This window comes from Vigna unguiculata, chromosome 10 (genome assembly GCF_004118075.2).
Source record: "Vigna unguiculata cultivar IT97K-499-35 chromosome 10, ASM411807v1, whole genome shotgun sequence".
NCBI lineage: Eukaryota > Viridiplantae > Streptophyta > Magnoliopsida > Fabales > Fabaceae > Vigna > Vigna unguiculata.
This window is the reverse complement of record NC_040288.1, coordinates 35,445,794-35,471,182: the sequence shown is the minus strand read 5'-3', so window position 1 is coordinate 35,471,182 and position 25,389 is coordinate 35,445,794. Positions and strand designations below refer to the sequence as shown.

General features: G+C 29.7%; 2 protein-coding genes across 2 annotated transcripts; both read left to right on the top strand.

The window, feature by feature from the left end:
* Positions 1 to 16,785, top strand: LOC114165052. The gene is given in 10 exon segments (XM_028049700.1): positions 1 to 138; positions 289 to 414; positions 1,051 to 4,118; positions 4,236 to 4,484; positions 4,604 to 5,323; positions 5,600 to 6,415; positions 6,936 to 7,532; positions 13,433 to 14,047; positions 14,916 to 15,727; positions 16,562 to 16,785. Coding segments are annotated over 7 exon segments (6,618 nt in total). The 5' UTR covers positions 1 to 138; positions 289 to 414; positions 1,051 to 1,091; the 3' UTR covers positions 15,510 to 15,727; positions 16,562 to 16,785.
* Positions 16,786 to 18,205: 1,420 nt separating this feature from the next.
* Positions 18,206 to 19,504, top strand: LOC114165053. The gene is made up of 2 exons (XM_028049701.1): positions 18,206 to 19,036; positions 19,211 to 19,504. Exons 1-2 carry the CDS (start codon positions 18,518 to 18,520, stop codon positions 19,229 to 19,231), a joined length of 540 nt encoding a protein of 179 aa, XP_027905502.1. The 5' UTR covers positions 18,206 to 18,517; the 3' UTR covers positions 19,232 to 19,504.
* Positions 19,505 to 25,389: the final 5,885 nt, after the last annotated feature.

Genomic DNA, 25,389 nt, shown 5'->3' with positions numbered 1-25,389 from the left:
TCTCTCTGCTTCTTTTTAAATTTCTAATTCCACATTTCATATGCTTTCAGTACTCTCTTGCAGTGTTGCTCTACGATTTGGAACAGTGACAACTAAAGCCAAATCACAACTTAAGCTCATCCAATTCCAATAACAAAGGTGTGTTTCGTAGCTTATATAAATATCAATCTATCAATCTCTGTATCGATCGTTTCGTTTTTTATTTAAGAAATTTGATTCACCGTCAAGGCTTTACAAATACTATAAACTTACCAAACAATAATTTGAAGTTTTACACTGCAGCTGCAGCTTCTAAACGAGGGGAATATTCAGAAAGAAAAAGAAAACGCAAAAGGGGAAAAGAAATGGAAAATGAAGCGGTTGATGGTGATGAATTAGAGGGTTTTCTTATTCTTAGTTTGTCTCACACTCAAGGTAAGATTATTAAATTACCAGTTACCGATTCTTATTCGAGCAGATAATCATATTTGAATAAATCGAACACAGATCAGTTGTCTTATATTTTAGTTGAATTGCTTAATCCAATTTATATACTAGTGTGTAAATTATATGTTATGGAATTAATTGCATTGAGAACAAAAGAGATCATAATATAATTAACATCAAAGAAAGTTCACGAGTTTTTATTACAATTAAATCGGTTTAGTTATGCTTATTTGAATACGAAGTTAAAATCCAATAAAGAGAAACTAGTAGAAAAAGGTTATTTTATAGGTCGTAAAAATATTTTAATGACTATAAGTGATTTAACACTTTTAATTTTTAAAGTCCTCACAAAGAATATGTAGCAATTTTAAAAGTCTTTTAAAAAGATAGATTAATATATCATTTACATAACATTTGTTTTAAAATATTAATCTAATACATTGTTAACTTAATATTTTTTCCACGCTTTTGAATTTAGTTTGCTTTTAAAATTTTTAATACACCATTAATTGATTTGAATTTTATACATGTACCTATGATATTTTTTTATAGATATAGTACTCTCTTTTTTTATTTTATTTAGTTATTGTCTGATATGTTTTCACTTGATGTTTGTTGGAAAAGAGATGTAGTTTGAGCTTGTAAAAGATAACAAAGCTCTAAGGATGGATTGGTCAGGACTTTTTGGCAAAGCTACCGAAGGAGTGATTGATTTTGTATGGAAACATGGTCTTCAACAAGTAACTTACATCATCCATTACAAACAAAATGTTCTTGAACTGAAAGATAGTGCTAGAGATCTTAGATTTGAAAAGGAAAGGATAAATCATCAATGTGACGAGGCTTTGAAAAATCTAAATAACATTGAAGGTAAGGTTATTGAATGGGTTCGAAAAGTGGGTGAAATTGAGACTATAGTGGAAGAATTTGAGAATGGTGATGGCCACAAAAGAGCCCAGTCTCTCAGTTGTAATATTCTTTCGTACCTGTTGAATAGACACAGGTTAGGAAGACAAGCAAAGAAGATGGAAGTGGATGTTAGAAAACTAATTGATGAGTGCCCCAACCTTGATGAAGTGTCCTATAGGGAAGATATAACTTCTAATGATGCCACATTGTCTAATTATGGATTTATAGAATTCAGTTCCACAAAATCCACAATGGAAAAAGTAATAGCACAACTTGAAGATTCCACTGTGAGAATGGTTGGATTGTATGGGCCAGGTGGTGTTGGAAAGAGCACTTTAGTCAAAGAAATTGCAAGGAAAGTTAAAGACAATAAGGTGTTTGATGTGGCGGTTAGAGTGAAAATAACGGCCAATCCCAATCTACAAAATGTCCAGGAAGAAATTGCTTATGTGTTGGGATTGAGACTGGAAAGGGAAGGTGAGAATGTGAGAGCTGATTGTCTACGAAGGAGTTTAAAGAAAGAAAAAAGGAACATCCTTTTAATCTTGGATGACCTTTGGGACAAATTAGACCTAAACAAGTTAGGGATTCCAGTTGAAGATTATGATGATGATGATGATGATTTTGGTAATGGTAACAAAGATCTTAATCACCAAATGTTAGAAAAAAATAATGATAATAAAGATCCTAGTTACAAAGTGTTGAACAAAGAAAAAATCCTTGGTAGTCATAAGGGGTGCAAAATTTTGTTAACCTCACGAGATAAAAAAGTATTGTGTGATAAAATGGATATAAAGTCAACTTTTTGTGTAAAGGAATTAGATGAGAAGGATGCTTTGATGTTGTTTCAAAAGTTGGCTAGAAATCGTGATGAAATGTCTGACTATAAACAAGAAATTGTGAAGAAGTATTGTGCAGGGTTACCCATAGCAATAGTTATGGTTGCAAGGGCATTACGAAGTAAGAGTGAGTCAGTATGGGAAGCTACACTAGAAAAACTTAAAAAGCAAGAATTAGTGGAAGTGCAGACATCTATGGATATTTCGGTGAAGATGAGTTATGACAATTTAGAAAATGAGGAGATAAAGTCCATTTTCTTACTTTGTGCTCAAATGGGTCACCAACCATTAATTATGGACTTAGTGAAATATTGTTTTGGTTTGGGTATACTTAACGGTATCTCCTCGATTTGGGAAGCTCGAGACAGAATCTAAACATCAATCCAAAAGCTAAAAGATTCAGGGTTACTGTTGGATGGAAGTTCTAATAATCATTTCAATATGCATGACATGGTTCGAGATGCTGCTTTGTCCATAGCTAACAAGGATAGAAATGTTTTTACTCTAAGAAATGTCAAACTAGATTATTGGCCCGAACTCAAGAGTTGCACTTCTATTTCTATTAGCAATTGTGATATCACTGACGGGCTTCCTGACGACATAAATTGTTCTCAGCTTCAATTTTTTCGAATAGACACTAATGATTCGTCTTTGGTAATACCTGATAATTTTTTTGAAGGAATGAAGAACCTTGAAGTTTTAATATTGACCGGTTTTCGTCTATCAAGATTACCATCTTCTATTCAATTCCTATTAAAGCTCAGAATGCTTTGTTTGGAACGATGCACATTAGATGAGAACTTATCTATAGGAAAGCTGAAAAAATTAAGAATTCTTAGCTTCTCTGGATCTCAACTGAAAAATTTGCCATCTGATTTAGGGTGCTTGGACAAGTTACAACTTCTTGACATTGACGATTGTTCCTTACTGAATATTCATATTCCACCCAATCTTCTATCATGTTTGACCTATTTAGAAGAATTGTATATAAGAAAGAGCTTGATCAAAACATTGGTGGAAGGAGAAAGAAACCAAGGTCAAAATTTGTTTCTTTCTGAACTACAAAATTTGCATCAGTTGAAAGTGGTGGACTTAAGCATCCCGTGTCTTTCGGTTTTGCCCAATCACTTGTTCTTTGATACGTTAAAAGATTACAAGATTGTGGTTGGAGACTTGGAAGTGTTTTCGGTTGGAGACTTTAGGATGCCCGATAAGTATGAAACATTTAGAGTTTTGGCATTGCAACTGAATGATGCCATTGACATTCACTCCCACGAAGGCGTAAAAATGTTGTTTAAAACAGTACAATGTTTGTTGTTGGGAAAGGTAGACAGAGTTCAAAGTGTTGTTAATGATTTGAATATAGATGGATTTCCAGATCTGAAACATTTATACATAGTGAATAACAACAACATCAAATATGTCAACGCAACAAAATTGTCTAATTGTGTGGACATTTTTCCCAATTTGGAATCTCTATGCCTCCACAATCTAGTGAACTTAGAGATGATATGTTACGGTCTTCTTACAGTTGCGTCATTTGCCAAATTAAAAGCCATCAAAGTTGAGATGTGTAACCGATTGGAGAATCTCTACTCCTTTTACACAGTTAAATTTCCTACTGGTTCAAAGCCATGTGAGATTTCTGAATGTAATTCTTTTATGGATAAATTTCCTACCAATGTAGAAATAATTGAGGTTTGTGAATGTGGATCTTTAAAGGAGATCCTTCAAATACCAATGGATTATGGTAAATTTGAGTTTCTTAAGTTGCACACTTTGTCACTTCAATCATTACCATCACTTACAAGTTTTTATACCAAAGTAGATCGGTCTTGCCGACCACATCTAACAGAAGTAGAAACTACAAATCCGGGTAGTAGAGAAATTATCAATGAAGAAGATAAGCAAAACAACAAGACTCTTCCTCTTTTTGATGAGCTGGTAAGATATGACATATTTTCCTTTTGTAAATTTAAATAATTTGTTTAATTGTTGACATATATATATATATATATATATATATATATATATATATATATATTGTGTATGTATTTTCAGGTTGAAATTCCAAACCTAGAGATCTTGAATATATCCTCACTCAACATCTATAAGATATGGAGCAACAAACACTCGTCAAGTTTTTGGGGTCAAAACTTGATAAAATTAGTTGTGAAAGATTGTGATAAACTGACATATTTGTGTTCATTGTCTATGGCTAGAAGTTTGAAGAAGCTGAAAAGCCTAGTCATAAGTGAGTGTCTGAATATGGAGAAGATTTTTGAAACTGAAGAAAATAGTGCAGACAAGGTGTGTATATGTAAATAAGTAAATGTTAATATTATGTTTACAGCTCTTGCTCATATTCTACCTTATGTATTTTCATTTAGTTTTTGTATGAAATAATAGTTTGTTTCATGAAAATGCAGGTTTGTGTCTTCCCTAAGTTAGAGGAAATCCACCTTAGCAAAATGAATAGATTAACAGATATATGGCAAACTGAAGTGAGTGTTGATTCCTTTTCTAATATCATTTCTGTGAAAATTGAAGAATGCTATAAACTAAATAAGATTTTTCCAAGTCACATGAAAGGATGGGTTGAATGTTTGGACAACTTGACAGTTTGTAGTTGTGAGTCGGTGGAAGTGATTTTTGAAATCAATGATTATGAAAAAATAGATGAATTTGGAGGGATAAACACAAATTTGCAAGTTATTCTTCTAGAAAATCTCCCAAAGTTGAAACAATTGTGGAGTACAGATCCAGGAGGAATTCTTAACTTTAAAAAGTTGCGGGCTATTGATGTATGTGATTGTGATGAATTGATAAATTTGTTTCCCGCTTCTGTGGCCGAAGATGTTCCAAAGCTTGAACGCATATCAACATTGTATTGTGAAAAAATGGTGGAAATTGTTACAAGTCAAGATGCATCATATGCTAACAATGATCCATTAGTGTTTCCTGAACTAACCTGTGTGAGATTAGAATGGCTACCAAACATCAAGCGTTTCTGCAAGGGGAAACATCTTATAAAGTGCCCAAAGTTGAAGCAGTTCAGCATCCACAAGCGTGTGAAACTTAACACATTCCTCAAAGAAATCAATGAAACAACAAACAAAGAAGAAAAATGTGTTTTTTCAGCGGAAGAGGTAACCAATATTACAACTTTTTTTGACGTCAGATTTTTGTGACATGTTTAGAGAAGAATAAAAATTTCCAAAGAAAAATAAATATAATACATGATAATAAAATGAAAACCAAATTTATTTAATTAAGAATAAATAACAGATAAACTAAATAAAAATTAAAATTTTAAGATTATTTAATTCTAAAAACAAATAAAGAAATATTATTTATCTTTATTATTATTATCGTTACTAAAATGATCATTTTTAGTATTCACATTTATTTCTTTTATTATGTAGGTATTGCCAAATTTGGAGTATATGGAAATTGACTTCAATGAAGTACAAGAGTTGTTACCAAAGTATCAAATGCAACGTCTGAAAGAGCTTAGTTTGATGTCAGCCCAAAGTCTCAATCTTCTCTACCAGTTTCCGTACAGTATGCCAAATTTAGAAAAGTTAACAATGACTTACCCTTATTTTCTTGAAGAGTTGGAGCGAAGAGCAAACTTTGCACAACAAGAAAAAATTGGAATCCCATTGCAGCTGAAGGAATTAGTTTTAGTTTTGTCAAAGATAAAGGATCTAAACTTCGGACGAGTTCCAGTTTTACAAAGACTAGAGCTTTTAAGCTTAAAACATTGTAACAATCTGAACAACTTAGGTCCTCCCTCTGTATCATTGACTTACTTAACGCATTTGGAACTGAAGTACTGTAAGGGATTAAGGAACTTAATGGCATCTTCCACTGCCCAAAGCATGGTTCAACTCAAGACCATGAAGATAATCAATTGTCCTGAAGTAGAGCAAATAGTAAGCAACGAGGGAAATGAAAAAGGCAAAGTGATGAAAATTGTATTCAGCAAATTGATTTCTATAGAACTTGTGAGGCTAAACTACATGAGAAGCTTTTGTGGTGACAACGAGTGTGAATTTGAATTCCCATCACTTGAAATATTGATTGTAAGGGAGTGTCCAAAGATGAAGAAATTCAGTGAGAGAAGGTCAATAACACAAAAGTTAAAGAACGTATTTGGTGTAGAAGGAGACGAGAAATCCAGATGTCAGTGGGAAGGTGACTTGAATGCCACCCTTCAAAAAGTTTTCAATGATAAGGTACTTACTCTCACTTTTTCATTTACAAAGTAATTTGATAATTTTATCTATATAACATTTCTACTCTCACGTAGTAATAAAAAATTATTTTCAAAAGTTTGAAATTTTTTTAAAAAAAATACTAAATTATTAAAGTGACAGCTTTTGAATAACCCCGGTCTGCAATTTTGACACCTTTTTTATCTTCGAAGTTTGATAAATATATAAAATTGATCCTTTTCTAACTTTGAGGTGGTGAACAATTGGCGCTATGTTTTAAATTTAAAATTAAAAAATAATAAATTTAATTTATTTGAAAGGTAGGTAATTGATCCATCAATTTAAAATCAAATTTAATAAAAAAAAAGTGATTAAAAAACATTCTTTTCTGTGTAAATTTATACAAATTATTGCTGTGATTTGAAAAACTTCATTCATAAAATTTAACACAATAAGGAGACGAATTTAACTGTGATTTATAAATAATTTACTTTGGAAGAATCTAAGAACCACATCACCTTCTTTTTACCTGTTTTTACAGGTCAGTTTCGCATACACTGAAGATCTGCGGCTTGACAATGATATTATAGAGCAACTATGGCGTGACACTGATTGGGTGCACCAAAATAGCTTTCGCTCTTTGAGAAGGTTGAATGCATGGGGATGTGATACTGGAGAGCATGTAATTCCATCTCATTTGCTTTCTTGCTTTCACAATTTGGAAGAACTTGAAGTAGTGGATTGCAAAGCAGCACGGTTCTTATTTGGTATCAATGATGAGAACAGGGTGAGAAAAGGTTCGGGAATATTCCGTCTGAAAAGTTTGTCTTTAAGTAAACTATCAAATTTGAAGGATGTATGGGAGAAGGATCCGGAGGGGATTATTGGCCTTCAACTGCTAAAGGAAATACGTGTTGAAGAATGTGGACGTCTTCAAAGTTTGTTTCCGGCATCGGTGGCCAAGGATCTGACCAGACTTCAAGTGCTTCAGGTAACAAAGTGTGAGGAATTGACAGAGATATTTAGGAAAGATGAAAAGGGTGGAGAAGGACCAACACAAGTGTTTCCTCGTCTCACCACATTGAAGCTGGAGAAATTGCCAGGCCTCGAATACTCTATCCACCGCTCCAAACAACAGGTCATTCTCACACCTTTCTCTTATTTGTTTCAATTTTTTAAAATATAATTTATTTGTATTAATATAATAGTTTTATTAACGAAGATAAAATGTATTATTTAGATAAAAAAATGTTATTTAATTAACAGTATATACATTACAAGAATGACAAACAAAGAAAAATGTTTTATGTTCCGACCATTTATCCACTTTTATATGCTTTCATGGAAAGGTAAATACATATAAATACATTTTTATCAGTAAAAACAAATATAATTAAATGTACATAACCTGTAAAAAACAGAAAACAAAAAGACTTGGAATTGTGAAAAAAAATACAATTAAAAAAAATCATTAACTAAGCAGAAAAATTCTCAAGACATCTCTCTTGGCTTGTCTTAGAAGATTCATTATTCTGAAACTTAAAATATTAACTTTGTTTCCGTCTGTATACATGTTCGTGTGCATCTACATACATATATGCCGTTTGAGATCACATATTAATTAACTAAAAATACTAATTTATGTATTGAATGTTATATGATCACCTACGTATAATCATTCACATGTATGAGATACATATGTTTGAATCTGAAATAATATGTCACAGATTTCATATGATACGATCGTTTTTTAATTTAAATATTCAAGAGTCATAACAAAAATAAATCAGGAAAGAAAGACAAAGATGGAAAACACAAAAATCTAACATATCGATAAGTCGAGTAAAAATTCGTCACAAAAAGTTAATTTTTTATAAGAATTAGAGTTGTAATACAAGAACCAAAAGAATCATCTATCAGATCAAATAAAATTTAATATATAACTGAGTGTATTAGCTTTTGTTACCTCTATATATAAGCACATGAGTTTAGTAAAACCTATAAACCCTAAAAGAAAGCCAAAGTCCAAAAATATAAAAAAAAAAAACTAATTTCTAAAAGAAAGTCCAAGATCTAAAAACATAAGAACATAAACTAATTTCTAGAAGAAAACCCAAAGTCCAAAATTATAGAAACATAAATTAATTCTCTTAATAACTATTCTTCAAATGTGCTCATGATCTTCATATTCTTTAAGTTCTCTCATTCATAGAAACTCTTTATCATACGTTTCTTTTTGAAGAGAATTTGTCCTCAAATTCATATAACTTAAAGTTTAGAAGATAGTCTTCTATCATACCCTCATTGTTGAAGAGAATTTGTTCTTAAATTCGTACCACTTGAAGATTACTTATCATTCTTCCCTGTTGGGAGAAAATTCGACCTGAATTCTAGAATATCTACACACAGACACAAACATAAATCAAGGACAAAAAATCTAAAATAATCAAAATAGAAATTCAACTAAAATGAGATTTGGATCCTAAAAGGGGCCAATATATTATTATCAAAGGTTTGGAGGTATGCCTCTAAGGTCAAATACCCACCTTCAAAAATCATCAAGTAGTTTTAAATGAAAGATGTTATGCTAATAAAATCAAAGGAACATTGCCTAGACAAACAACCAAACTATAGGCATGACTTTGGTCGCCCATAGTGTTGTTAATTGGTAAATAAGCTAACTCGTGTTTATATTTCCAAGCATGTGCCCTCCTTTTTTTTATCATCCTTTCTTCTGCCCTTTGTTGATCCCATTGTTCCTTGATAAACAAGTCTTCCCTATGTATTATTTCTTCTTCCCATTGTTGTTTTCATTGCTTTTTGATGAATAATTCTACACTGGTAATAAAATAATAAGAGAAAAGTTTAGTATTTTTTTTTCAATGACAAGTTAGAATGCTTTCTTCTTTCTTTCTCCTATTCTCTCTTTTCTTGCTAGTCTCTTTTTGTAGTCTCTTCTTTTTCTTTTTCTTTTTCTCTCTTTTCTTACTCCTTTCTTTCTCTTGCTTCTTTTTCTCTTTTTTTCTCGAGTTTCTTTCTCCTCTCTTTCTCGAGTTTCTTTTTCTTCTTTTCTCTTCTCTTTCACTAGTTTATTTTTCCTCTTTTCTTTTAGTGTTTGCTTATGCTTTTGTTTTTGTCTTGCTTCTTTTAACTTCTCTAATATTTTCAATGTCCTTTCTTCCTTTCTTTTCAAATATAGGATGTAGTTCTTGATATCTTTATTAGTCAGGAACTTGCATTCTAATTTGGATATTGATGAGTTTCATGACCATAACCTTCTCATTTGGAACATCTTAGCGCACTTGTCCTTGGTAATGATTTTTTGTTAGGTTTGAGCTTCCTATTAAGACTACCAATCTTGACATTCAACTTTATAATTCTGGAGACCAGGACATTGACATCTCTTGTAGTCCAGGTTCTGTTCTTTTTGCAAGACTTCCCATAACCACCATTGTTCCTTTGTATTTTTCAAAAGTGTAGTATTGTGTGTCATTCTTCTAGCAGTGTCACATTCTTTAATCAATGGATCTTTGTGAGGCGTAGGATAGGTAATCCCATAAAACCACTTCTAGATGAGTGCATCTGCCGGTTCATAAAAAAGTGTCCATTATGTATAGATCTTGCAAGAAAAAAGGTTAGTACAATAAAATAAAATTTAATATATGACTAAAAATGTCGATATGTGCTTTTGGTACCTTTGTATATAAGTGCATAAGTGTAATAATACATAGAAACCTAAAAGAAAGTCCATGCCCAAAAGTATAAAAATATAAACTAGTTTCTAAAAGAAATCTCAAGCTCCAAAAACATAATAATATAAACTAATTTCTAGAAGAAAGCCCAAAATCGTAGAAAGATAAACTAATTTTCCTAATAACTATTTTTCAAATGTGCTCATGATCTTCACATTCTTTTAAGTTCTCTCCTCTATGAAATATTATAAGACTCAAGGAGATGTGTTTTGATCTTTGACTTTGTCATATATCATTTGAATTGTAAATGTTCATTTCTTTTTATATATGCTTTTATATATGTTTTTATTTTTTATATATGTTCAGAAGTTCTCTATCATTATATCAATTGACTAAATTATTATATATATATATATATATATATATATATATATATATATATATATATATATATATATATATCAGATAATTAGTTAGTCAATTTTGAAAAGTGAAACAATTACTAAAGTTGACAAATAGAGGATTGTTTTCGACCAACAAAGATTTTTCCTTGCTCAAATCCAAGTTTTCCTTTCTCTGTTCTCAGTTCCTCCCCTGTTCTTTTTACTCTCTTGTCCTTCAACTATTTATATATTTGCATATCAATAACATTTCACTTGAGCAGACTCGTACTTCAACTTGAAGAAAGTTTTTTTTTTTAATCAAATGAAAGTGATTTTGAAACCATACTACTCTTTTTAACCATTTTTTCCTAGGTGAGAAAGTCTCAAACAAAAATTGTTCTACACCATTGTTTTATTATGTGGAGACTCACTCAAGAAAAAAAATGTAGGGATGCTTTTGCCTTCATGGTTACTTGAATCATCTTCAACTTCCTTCTTTCCCACCTTTTATATAAATATCTATTTTGTTTGCATCTTCTCACTACTACAGAACATTAAAATTAGCTTCTAAACATTGATCAAAGCAATGCTATTAGAGTTGATTATTCTAAAGTTACCTAAAAGGTTACTCTAAAAAATAATAAAAAGCATAAAATTATTTTTAAAAGAATATTTGTCAAGTAATAGTGTTCTCTTAATGTTATATAACTCGACACTGACTATTTTTAACTTCTTTCATTGTAAGTAAAAATATTTGAACTATAGTGTGAGATTAACTTTAGTTAGCCAATGCTAATAGAGTCAACTTAATAATATTATAGTGGAGTTATCTTACTCAATTCTAAGTCGACCCTCATTAATTTTAACATTTTTAATAAATAAAATTTTTGTATTAATGTCAAAATAAATATGGTTACATTAACTTAAATAAATATTAAAAATTAAAAGTTAACGTTGACTTAATTAATGTGAATCATATTTACTTTTAGGATTTAAATGTATTTAAGCTAGTGTTGGCTAGATCATTATTAATTTTATAGGCTTAAATATTTTTAGTCCTCATTTCGTAGTGTTTGTTGATGATGGTCCTCATTTTGACAGAATGTGTAAGATGGTTCTCATTTTTACCGAATGTTCAAAATGGTTCTCATTTTCGCAATTCGTGTTTTATTTGGTCATTTTCTGTAACGCCGTTTAAATCATTAACGGAGCATTGTACAGGTAGCACTGTTTGTATTAGGGTGTGTTACGTGTACTGTATAGGTGTGGTAATTAACATTAATTTTTTAATTTAGGAAAAATTTTGCAATTAGGGAAATTTCTTCATCTTCGTCTTTCTTAAGCTCGGATTTGTAGAGGAAGCAGCTAATACTTATTATTTCATCATTGGATTGCAATTGCGCTCTTTATTTCAATTTTACAGATTGGACTTTAAAAGATTACACACAATAACGTCAACCCTATTACTAATTGCAGTTTCTTCTCAGCAACTAGCAACTTTCAATGACTTCTCCAAATCATTAATCTGCCTCATTTGTGTCATGATGATGACATCTTTTTCATTAACACCACCATTTGAAAACATTGCAACCCACATTATTGGAAGCATCACTCTGTAAATCAATAAACCAAAAATTAAAACCAATTTATTATTAACACAAAAATAAAAACAGATTGTACCCAAAATTTTCAACAAATATTCTTTGGAGTTCTTGCCATCCTTAAAGCTGCCATCTCTCCGCAGCTACAAATCGGGTTAATCCATTTTTCATGAACCACCAACAATGCACAAAGTGATACAACACGGTTGCCTCCAACGATTACAATCAGAGATAAAGAAAGAAGATTGAGACCGTAACATACCTATATAATGGGATTGCAGGAAGAAGAAGATTAACTGTAAAATTGGAATGAAGAGCGCAAATGCAATCCAATGATGAAATGACAAGTATTAGCTGTTTCCTCTACAAATAATCCGAGCTTAAGAAAGACGAAGATGAAGAAATTTTCCTAATTGCAAAATTCCCCCTAAATTGAGAAATTAACGTTAATTAGCCATAGTTACAGTATACGTAACACACCCTAATACAAACGTGCCACCTGTACAATGCTCTATTAATGATTTAAATGACGTTACAGAAAAGGACCAAATAAAACACAAATTGCGAACATGATGACCATTTTAAACATCCGGTAAAAATGATGACCATTTTAAACATTCTGTCAAAATGAGCATCATCCGCAACAAACACTACGAAAATGAGGACCAACAAGGTATTTAAGCCAATTATATATATTTTATTGTTCACATAAGTTAGCATCGAGTAAGACAAAATTAGTTTAAAATATCTTTAATATTCTTTAACTTCGCCTTCCGTATGTCAACACTATTTTTTTTTTTCTGTTATTAAACCGTGCATCTTTGTAACATATGTATAGTATGAACCATAGATTATGCTTAATCTAAAAGTCGAAGGCAACAATGTGTATAATAATCTGTATGAGTTTGAGTTAACCAATTTAAAAGTACAATATTTGGATTTATGACTCATAAGATAAATAGAAATGAAAAAGAGATTTAAATAGAATTATAATGTTATCAATTATTACTTATGAGATGTTTTTATAACCGTTGTGTTTTATGAGTTTTGTATCTAAAAGTTAAGGTTGGAAGCTTGCTAATATGATCTATCAATTTGGCTTAATTCATAGGATCAAACGGTTCAAATAAGAAAAAACTTATGGTAAGGTCAAAATATTTTCATAAGAACAGATCAATTCAGGGACTTTTTTTAAAGTAAAAGATCTTATTTAAAAATGAAAATCAAAAAACAAATATTTTACTAAAAAGTCTTTATAGCATGAAAAACAAATAATTGTTTTTTTTCTTCCTATTTTCATCTTCATCATCATGAAAAGATGTATTCTCAAAAGTTAATAGTTCAAAAAAAAAATTGTTGCAGGTGATATTAACAAATTTGAGCTCTGCACAAGAGCAATTATGCCTTGGCTCATGGCCCATTCCAAGCTCCTCCTTTGGTCTTTTAGATTCTTTGACTGTGGATGGTTGCCATTTTTTTTCAGATGTACTTCTGCCATTCAATTTACTTCCTTTCTTATCAAATTTGAAAGAGTTAACAATTCGAAACTGTACTTTTGTGAAAACCATTTTTGGTGTCAAATGTACAACACAAGACACAATAACTTTTGGTCTGAAGAAATTGAGTTTATCCAATCTGCGAACCCTGCAGAATGTATGGAATGAAGATCCCCGTGGAATTCTAAATATGAACCATTTACAAGAAGTAAATGTTAATCAATGTAAAGGACTTAAAAATGTGTTTCCCGCATCAATTGCCCAAGATCTGGTGAAACTTAAAAGTTTAGTGGTGGAAGACTGTGAGGAACTGATAACAATTGTTGCTGAGGATGATACAGATCCAAGCAGAAGAAATCAAGATCTCCCATGTCCCTGTGTGAGATCATTGAAACTAAGGCGTCTTCCCATGTTCAAATATTTTTACTACTGCTCACTGCAGTCCAACAATTTTACACATCGAAAATCACATATTGAAATGGTACGTGTTACTGTATTACCACTTCCTCCTTGGCTGCAAATTACTAATCATGAGTTTCTTTACCTGTTCATCTTTGTTTAATGTGAATAGTACCAAATACTTTGAAAACTAAAAAGTGAAAATTTTACTTATGAGTAACCCTTGTTAGGATTATAAGGAGGGGATTCCACGAGAAGATATAACGTCAATGAGACATGAGCCTAACCATATAAGGCACTGATATCACTCTCAACCCAAAACCTTAAAACAATGAGTTTATGTGTCTTTATTCTTATATAGTGTTCCACTTTCTCATTTCTAGCCAATATGAAACTTAGACTCACACTTGAATTTCTAACGATCCTTGACTCATATTTTTTTTTAAAGAAATGTATTAGATAATTTCTTTTCACAAAGTCTTTTGATTGGGATGTTTGTTTCAACAATTGAATAGTTAAAGTTCTTAAAACATTGAAGTCTACAATGAAACAGATCAAAGTGGCTATTCAAAGTTAAATTCGGAGGCAACTGCATAAGTATCTCTTTTTCAAAATCAATTTTATTAACGTGCAAAAGTATAGTTAATATATTATTATATTATTACATTAAAAAATACATTTGATGCATTAGATTAGTTATAATTAGTATATCATATTCTTGCATTAAAAAATTAAAATAATAATTTATTTTATTGTAGTTTATCTGACTTTGATTGAGTACTGATTAAACCTTAGACCTAGTTTTCACTAATTAGTAACCTTAGGTCAGCAATTATTATATATCTGAAATCTTTTTCAACATGGAAGGTTTATTTAAATTTATGTGATTGTATACAAAAGAAATGGATCTCTAATTACTATAACCTGCTTTTGCTTGTGCTTTTTCTTAGTTATTCAAGTGCTTATCACTGGGGAAAAATGGAGTGGAGATGATTTTGCGTGGAGAATTTCAGGGAAACTTCTTACATAACTTAAAAGTTCTTACTCTCCTTGGTTGTGAGTCGGACATATTTGCGTATAAAGTTCTAAAACAGGTGCCCAATATAGAGAAACTTGTGGTGTGTGATGGTTCTTTCAAGGGGATCTTCAAGTGCCAAAGTCCTAATAATGTGGATTATAGTGAACTTCAATTACAGCTGAAAGAATTACACTTGGAGTTCCTTAGAGAGTCGGTTTGCATTGGGTTAGAGAACTTTTGGATTCAGCCCTTTGTCAGAAACTTAGAAACTTTTGAAGTCATTAGTTGTCGGAGTTTAGAAAACTTGGTAGGATGCAAAGTATCTTTCTTCAATCTGACATATCTGAAAGTTGAAAGTTGCGACAGCTTATCATATTTGTTCACTTCCTCAACAGCCAAGAGTTTGAGTCAACTAAAAAAAATGGAGATAAATAGGTGCAAATCAATTGAAGAGATAGTGTCTAAGGAGAAAGGGGAAGAAGAATCAGAAGGGAATGAGATAATATTTCCGAAGCTCGATCATTGAATCTTGATTATTTACAGAAGCTCCGGAAGTTTTACAGAGGGAGTTTAAATTTTCCATCATTGGAAGAATTGTCAATAACAAATTGCGACAAGATGATAACTTTATGTACAGGAACGCTAAAAACAGACAGGTTGTCTCAAGTTATACTTTATGATCCGGGAGTTCTTTCTTTAGAAACTAATCTTAATTCTACTATGCAAAAGAAATTTCTGAAAAAGGTATGTTCTAAAAACACCATCTCATCACCTCAATATTAATTGGATTTATCACTCTGCCCTCAGAATATTATTCCAGTGATTTATTATTATCTTTAATAAAATATACTTTCGTTAAAAAATATTAAAAGATTTATTAAATGGATGATCAGTCACATTAAATCATACTTTCTCTGACTTAGTAAAATTATAATAGTTAATTTAAATTTAATGATTAAAATTATATTTATGTATAAATATCTTTAAAAACTCTGGAATATTAAAACCACAAACTTTTTTAAATACATTATATAAAACCATATACTTTTTACACTTTAGGTAAAAATAGTTATCATTTTACATTTGACTTTAATAGCCATTTGTTATGCATAGACATATATTTATAGCATATGTTTAAACATGCAAAACAGGTTTAGGACAACTTGCTGGAAAAGTTTACACAATTGGATAAATTTTTGAAATAATAAAAAATTAAAAATTTTCAAATTCATAAAAGTATTTTTTTTTTTTTTTGACATATTTTAACTATTGTCCCAAACATATAGGTATTGAACCAAATTTTATATTAAGATAACTAAACAAAAATTATAAGTCCCAGTTCTTAACTTGTTTGTGAAGGTCTTGAAGTCAAGTAATGTGAATTAGAAAACGTGATTCGTTAGGAAAATTCTTTTAGATATAGCTAACTAAGTTTTATTACTAAAAAATGATTCTAAATAAAATTAGTGGATATTTCATATTTGTAATCTACTAATGTAAAAAAACAAAAATCAATTCTTATTAACTCCTGTAATAAATAAATAAATTCATATTTTTATTTATTTTTTGGACGTGCAGATTTCAAAACTTAATCGAGCTGTTCTAGGAGATGGGTTACAAGAGATATGGCAAGACCCAAAGCAGATCCCCGACTACTTTTGTTTCAGTGAGTTGACCCAATTGTTTGTGGATAACTGTCAGTTTTCATTGGATGCAGTGCTACCCTTCCATTTGCTTCCTTTGTTACCTAAATTGGAAACATTGCAAGTTGGAAACTGTGATTCTGTCAAAACCATATTCGATGTCAAAGGTACAACACAAGACACATTAATTACTTTTTCTCTGAAGAAATTGGTTCTAAGGAAGCTGCCAAACTTGGAAAGTGTTTGGAATGAAGATCTTCGTAGAATTTTATGCATGCAACATCTAAGAGAAGTATATGTTAAGGATTGTAAATGCCTTAAAAGCCTGTTTCCCACATCAGTGGCCAAAGATATTGTGGAACTTGAAAACCTAGTAGTGGAAAACTGTGAGGAATTGATGGTAATTGTTGCAGAAAATAATACAGATCCAAGAGGAACAAATGTGGAGGTTCCGTTTCCCTGTCCCTGTGCGAGAACATTGAAATTACGTGGTTTGCCAAAGTTCGAGTATTTTTACTACTGCTCGCTCAAGTCTGACATTTATACAAATATGGAATCACATTCCGAGGATCAACTCATTGCTGAAAAGGTATTATTGTTTTAGCACTTTCTCTATGTTTCATAATTTAGATCAGTGTCTCCAAATTGAATATTGCAAAATATATATAACGAGACAGGAGAGTGATGGAGTTTTGTTGGGTGAGAGGAGGCTTGGTTCTCCATTTCTTTTTGTAAATTAAGAATTAATAATTTTTCACTAATTATCTGTATGTTTTGGCATGAAAATTTAAAAGATCTGTGTCTTTGTCAGTCCTAACCAGCTTCTGCTTGTGTTATCCTCGATTATTATAGTGCCTGTTACTGGGAGAAAATGGAATGAAGATGATTTTGCGAGGAGAATTACAGAAGGTCTTAGACAACTTAAAAGCTCTTACTCTGTGCTTTGGGTCGGATGTATTTCGAAATGAAATTGTAGAACAGGTTCCCAATATAGAGAAGCTTGTGGTGTGTGATGGTTCCTTCAAGGAGATCTTCAGTTGTGAAAGCCCTAATGATGTGGATTATCATAATGGATCTCTCTTACAGCTGAAAGAATTACATTTGGAGTCTCTTGAAAATCTCATTTCCATTGGGTTAAACTTGCCTCTCTCCAATTTGACATGTTTCAAAGTACAAAATTGCAATAGTCTGCCATATTTGTTGACATCCTCAACAGTCAAAAGTTTGACTAAACTAAAAACAATGGAAATAAAATGGTGTTCATCAATCAAAGAGATAGTGTCCAAGGAGGGAGAGGAATCAAATGAGGATGAAATAATATTTCGGCAGCTCAGTTGTTTGAATCTTGAATATTTAGAAAATCTCAAAAGCTTCTACAAAGGGAGTTTGAGTTTCCCATCCTTAAAGGAACTCTCAATAACAGATTGCAACGAGATGATAACTTTATGTTCAGGTACTCTAAAGACAGCTAAAGATTTGGAAGTTAAATTGGAAGTATCAGGTCCTGTTACATTGGAAATTGATCTCAACTATACTATGAGGAAGGCATTTTTGATAAACGTAAGTGTTTAATATATTTATAATACGAATCAGAAAAAAAATCCTAATTCTTGTTCATCTTTGGAAAAGATAAATTTCATGTGTTTATTTATTCGTTTGCATGTGATTTCGAAAGAGAGAATCCTCGCAATGGCAACGGAGTCTTGAGTTCAGAGATAGGGCAGACCTACAAGACATATGGCGTATCTCACTGCAGATCCCAAACTTTTGCTTCAGTAACTTGGAAACCTTGATTCTGGACGGGTGCCACTCTTTATCAGATGCACTTCCCTTCACTTTGCTTCCTTTATTACCTCGATTGCAAACATTGAAAGTTCAGAATTGTGATTATATGAAAACCATATTTGATGTCAAATGCACAACACAAGATACATTAGTTACTTTTCCTCTAAATGAATTGGTTTTATCGGAGCTGCCAAATCTGGAAACTGTTTGGAATGAAGATCCTCATAGAATTCTAAGCATGCACAATCTACAGAAAGTGTTTGTTGATAGATGTAAATGCCTTCAAAGACTGTTTCCAGCATCGGTAGCCACAGATCTTGAGAAACTCGAAACTCTAGTTGTGAAAGATTGTGCAGGATTGATGACAATTGTTGCAGAGGAATCTGAAGATCAGGACAAAGAAATAATATTTCAGCGGCTCCGGGTTTTGGATCTTACAAGATTAGAAAAGTTAAGGTGCTTTTACGCTGACAATCTTACTTTAAGTTTTCCATCCTTGGAGGAAGTCCACGTCATCAACTGCAGCTCCATGAAAACTTTCGGTGAGTGGTACTACGAAGAATATGAGAGCCCGCGAGAGGAAAGCGATCTTAATTCTGCTGTGCGAAGAACTTCTGAAGAACAGGTACGCACGCATACTTCTACACGTCTTAATTCTAATTGTAACATTTCTTTGTCATGTTTTAGCTATGACAATTATGTATAGCATGATATTCGTTATAATGCTTTGAATTATTCTATACTTAAATTCATATTTTTTTTTCTTAATCAATAGTAATTGTTTTTATAATTTGTCTAGGTTGACTCCAAATTGCAGTAATTAAGAGGAGATTGAAGGCATAAAGTGTGGATGAAGATGAATGTGTCCCTATTTTACTACGTATGATTGTGTTTTAAAAAACAAAATTGTATTGTTGTACCTGATTGATGATGAAATACATTATTATCTATATTATGTAATGTGTGAGATGAAATCTCATGAAAGGTCATAAATATTGAGTAAGGAGTGATGAACTGTGTCACAAAAATATTGATTGTATTACTTGTGTGTTATGTGTGTTGATAAAAAAAAAAAAGATTATGTTTCTGTTCATTTGCTGTTAATTTCATCTATATTTCATGTTTTGACATAATACTTTATTGCAATAGCTAGCAATTGAGGACCAATTTGTCCATTTCTTGAATCTACTCGACAAGTTTAGATAAGATTGAAGTTGTTTAACGTCGTATAGATGGGATTATCTCAAGTACTTCCATATCGTCTTTTATATTTTTTTAATAAAAAACAAGTTCAGTTAATTATTTGTTTTTTTTATAAAAAAATATTAAATTAATCTTTTAAATTTTTTTAATTTCAATTTGGTGTCAATTTAAAAAATATTAATTCAATTTGATTATTTTTGTTAATAATGTACAACTACTAAAGATAATGTAATGTATCAATTTGTAACTTTTTTGTTTTTTTTTTTAGTTTTATTTTAACTTGAAAGAAATATTACGAAGCACATGTTTAGATTGATGGCGTGTGATGAGAAACCAAAGAAAGTAGAGTTTAATCAATAATCAAATTGCTTCTCAACTCCAACAGGATTAACTTTAATTTAAATAAATAGACAATCTTTCTCTCCTCTTCTTTGTCTACCTTTTTCTTTCTCTCTTCTTTATCTAAACTCACCTATTTAATTTATAATATATTTCTTGTCAAATTCGAGCAAGAGAAATTGTGGTTCTTTTTATCAATGGATTTGTAATTAACATTTTTAATTACCGACAAATTTTAAAATATGTAACTATTGATAAATTTTATTAACGAAAAAATTCGTCAATGATAAACAATTTTCAAATTCCATTAAATTTTACATACAAATTTTAAGTTATATAATTACTGATAAATTTTACTAACAAAAAATCTATTAATAATTAAAATTTTAAAATTCTTCGATAAAATCCGGGACAATTTGATCAGCTAAGCCAATATTAACTATAAATATTTAACTAAAATAAGGTTAGTATAGAAAATAAGAGGAGAAGGAGAAAAATTAGTATGTAAGAGTAGCAAGAAAAAAATAGAGAAGACCAAATCAACAAAGATCAGGGATAATTAAGTTAAAATTGTTGTCTATCACACACTATAGAAAATTATTTCCTCAAAAAAATCGTCGCCTATAAAGCAATATGACGATTTTAAGTTATCCGTTGTCTAATATTTTCTAATAATTTAAAAACTGTCACCATTTCATCATACACAACATTTTTGAGGAAATTATCTTCTATTTCGATCGTTATTCTATATTTTTGAACTAATGCCTATTATTCTATATATGCGCCTAGTTAGAGTAAAACGTAATATATGCAATAATTTGTATTTATTTTAATTATTGATGGAAGTGTCTTTTACCATGTTATCATGTTATAATTAGATGTCTTGTGTTTACGAGTGTCTCAAGGGCTGGGTAGGTGAATGGATAATGCGTTACTAACAAGCATCTTAGAATAAATTATACGTTTAAATGATTGATTATTTTAGTGAGTGTGTGGAAAGTGTCCTGAGAATTGTTATAATCTGTCATGTAAAGAATGGTAAAATAAAATCAATACAAGAAGATCCTGATAGATATATGTCTAACTAATCTTGAAGAAGTGCACCATGTTTTATTATAATGTAAAAGTTATTCTCTCTTCATTACCTTTTGATAGATAATCAATTCTAATATTGATTTTAAGGATCAATTATAAATATTATCTCATACCCATAAACATGTTATAAGCCGAGTATAAAAACATACTTGAATTAGACATAATGATAGTAAGGGATGGCAACAGGGCGGGGCGGGGACGGGTTTAACTATCCCATACCCATTTCCGTAAAAAAAATTCATCCTCATCCCCATACCCAAACCCAACGGGTATCAAACTTTTGTCTCATTTCCATTCCCATCGGGTAACGGGTATAATCTCGTACTCATACCCGTACCCGTTTACTTACTACTTTAATATTAATTTTAACTAATTTTTATAAAATAATAAAAATTACGGTAAAGGAAACATAATATTATCAAATGTTCAATATTAGGAGTATGGTTGTTTCTTTGATATCAAATACTTTCAAATAAATTATAATTGTTTACATTTTAGATTAGAATACCAAATAAAATTTAATGAGAACACAAACATTTATTAAATTTGCAAACATTAATGAAACCTAGTTGATAAACTTTAAAAATATTTTTTAAAAAAACTATAAAAGGAAAAAATATTTTTAAAAAAATATAAAAGGAAAAAAATATTTAAATTAAAATATATTTTAAATGTTTGTTTACTTCAATTTTTTAAATTATAATGAATCTATATTTTATACACTAATAAAAGTTATAATACATCAGTTGATCAAAATGATGCAAATAACAAATAATAAACATAATAATTAAATTTTAACATAGATCTTGTATCTTTTGAACCACAATATATGTTGGATGGTGGTAAAAAAATATTCATGGCAATTACATTAAATTTTTATATTATAGTAAATAAAAATTATTTATACAATTATATTGAAAAAATTAAAGTATGATTGTAATGAGTTAAAAAATAAAAAATAATTAGATAAAATTTATCAAAATAGTATTCTACATGATGAAAATAAACAAAAAATAAAAATATTAAGAAATTATCAAATGTGTGTCTTATAAACAATTTGGAGACTATTGGAAGTAATCACACAAAAAGAAACAAATATATAATTAAGGGTATGATAAGATGAAAAATATTTTAGAGATCTAAGAAAACTTTTCAAATATCAACATATATACTCAATGGTTGATAAAGAAATGACGCAAAGAACAAATAATAAACATAATAAAATTTTATCATAGATCTTGTATATTTTAAACTCTAATATATGTTGGATGGTAATAAAAAATATTCATGACAATTACATTAATTTTTTATATTGTAGTAAATAAAAATTATTTATACAATTATAGTGAAAAACTTAAAGTATGATTGTAATGAGTTAGAAAATAAAAAATAATTAGATAAAATTTATCGAAATAGTATTCTACATGATGAAAATAAACAAAAAAAATATTAAAAAATTAACAAATGTGTGTCTTATAAACAATTTGGATACTATTGGAAGGAATCACACAAAAGAAAACAAATATATAATTAAGGGTATGATAAGATGAAAAATATCTTAAAGATCTAAGAAAACTTTTCAAATATCAACATATATACTCAATGGTTGATAAAAAAAAATGAAGCAAAGAACAAATAATAAACATAATAAAATTTTATCATAGATATTGTATCTTTTAAACTCCAATATATGTTGGATGGTGATAAAAAAATATTCATGACAATTACATTAAATTTTTATATTGTAGTAAATAAAAATTATTTATACAATTATAGTGAAAAATTAAAGTATGATTGTAATGAGTTAGAAAATAAAAAATAATTAGATAAAAATTATCGAAATAGTATTCTACATGATGAAAATGAACAAAAATAAAAATATTAAAAAATTAACAAATGTGTGTCTTATAAACAATTTGGAGACTATTGAAAAGAATTGCACAAAGAAAAAACAAATGTATAATTTAGGGTATGATAAGACGAAAAATATCTTAGAGATCTAAGAAAACTTTTCAAATATCAACATATATACTCAATGGTTGAAAAATAACAAAAATTGTTTTAGCGAAATAAAAGAGTTATTGAAATGAAATAAAAATTAATAATAATAAGAAAAGATTTTTTTATATTACCAAGTAAATGAAATGTTTATGCTATTAAACACTTAAATTAAGAGTATTAAACATTCTCATGTGAAAGGAAAATATACAATAAATAAAAATATTAAAAAATAATAGAAATATTCAAATGTCAGACATAATTTTTTTTTAATTGACATACATCATTTTAACATAATTACATAAAGATTATGATAAGATAAAAAATATATTGGAGATGCGAATGAGTTTCATGACAAACCAAATATTTAGAAGAAATAAAAAATAAAAAGAATATATAGGGTTACTTAATTAATTGTGAATATTTTAATAATTTAAACGATGATGGAAAGATGGCGGGGACGGGTATTATGGCGGGGATATATTCATCCCCATCCCCATACCCATACCTAATTGAAAAAATCGGGGATTCCCCATACCCATACCCATACCCAGTCAATGCGGGGATTCCCCGTCAAAACGGGGACGGGTTCGGGCAATACCCACGGGGACGGGTTTATTTGCCATCTCTAATAGTAATGTTATTGTTGGTCATCTGATCTTCAATCCTGATCTTCAATCTGTAGAGTACCTATATTTCCTTCTAGGTTTTCTCTCCTGATGGGGATACAGAGAAAAATCAGGAATAGAAAATTTACGTTCTACCTGTGTGCTCTCAGGAGAGGATCATGACCCTTTAAATAACCTGATTAGGTTAATTACTCAAAGATTCCGTATTTCTAATTTGGTCTCTCATCAAATTAGAAATTATTTTATAATCTCTACACAGTTTTTATTTTCATGACACATGCCTTTAGCCAAAATTTTAATTTAATCATATCACTTTATTATTTGACTTAAATAAATAATGCTTTAACACATTTAATTATGTATCATATATATGTGTGATCCAAAATTACCAACACCATTAACATGTAAGAATATATAAACAATGGTGGTAATGATTAAAATTTAAAACATTATTAGTGGGCTGTTAGAGACTCTGGTATGTGAACACTACAAGTGTAAAATATGACATATCAGATTTTTCTTTTCTTTTTTCTTTTATTTCTCTCTTTCTTTTTCTTTTCTTTATTTTATTATTCTATGAATATATCTCTTGAATAATAATATTTTAATCCATTTTTTTTATTTATTTTTAACTCATCACTCTCATCACTTTTAGATTATTTATTTTAATTTTTTTAGTGATATGATGCGATGATATATACCTCTTTATCTCTCAATTTCTTTCTAAATTATTAATTCTACTTTTATGTAATTCAAAATCAAATCCTATCATTGTATTCTGACACATTTCTATGTAAATAATTCTCAGTAAAAGTGTAAATTTTAGTCTAATATTTCTCAATTTACTATTACGGGAGTGTTTAATTTTTTTACTCTGTTTCTTTATAAAAATAGAATTATTTTAATTAGTTTATGCTTTGATTGAAAGTTAAATTCGTTTCACAATGCTTCACAGTGTCTATAAGATTTTGTGTCATCTCACTCTTTCCTTGTTATTACTTGGAACACAAGTAACCATTGTTGAGTTTTTAAGTAATTATTGTTGAAATTGTAATTGAATGATATTGATTGAATCTAATGTTTTCATTTATTTTGAGTTTGATACTAAATTAGAGGAGTCAAATTGTAATTTACTTTTATAGGAATTTTGGTGTTTAAATACAAATGATAATACAATCTAATTTAGTTCAAATAGTTTTATTTAAAAATAATTGTCAAATATTCGAAACTAAATATAATAACTCAATGCAATTTCCTTTTAAATAGTTTGATATTTTTTATACGATTCAGTTTCTAATTATTACGATACACATTTCAATTGTTGCAACCTTAATTACTTTATGTATGCACCTAAAATAAAATATAATTTTTGCAACAACTTTTAATTATGAAGATACTTACAATTATGCATCAAAATAGGTTACTTTAGTAAGTGGGTAGAAGGTGGCCTCATGCACCAATATTTTAAAACGACATCGGAAGTGGTTCTAATCAGTCATGCAAAAATAATAGTAAAATAAAATCAACACAAGACCTTCATACATATCTATCTAATCTTTTGAGGGCAACTTGTTTTATTATAACCCAAAAGTTATTCTCTAATCTGCTTTACTTTTAACTTTTCAATTTTAAATTGCAGAACCAAATGTATGAATCCATTAACAATGGCAATAATAATTACGAGTTTAGCGCATTATTCGTTGGTTCTTACCGG

Excerpts from the sequence above, each read along its gene's own strand:
- LOC114165053 (XM_028049701.1), top strand. The coding sequence starts at position 18,518 with ATGAAAACCATATTTGATGTCAAATGCACAACACAAGATACATTAGTT. Across the intron at positions 19,037-19,210 it reads GAAGAACTTCTGAAGAACAG|GTTGACTCCAAATTGCAGTA; the intron begins GTACGCACGCAT and ends TAATTTGTCTAG.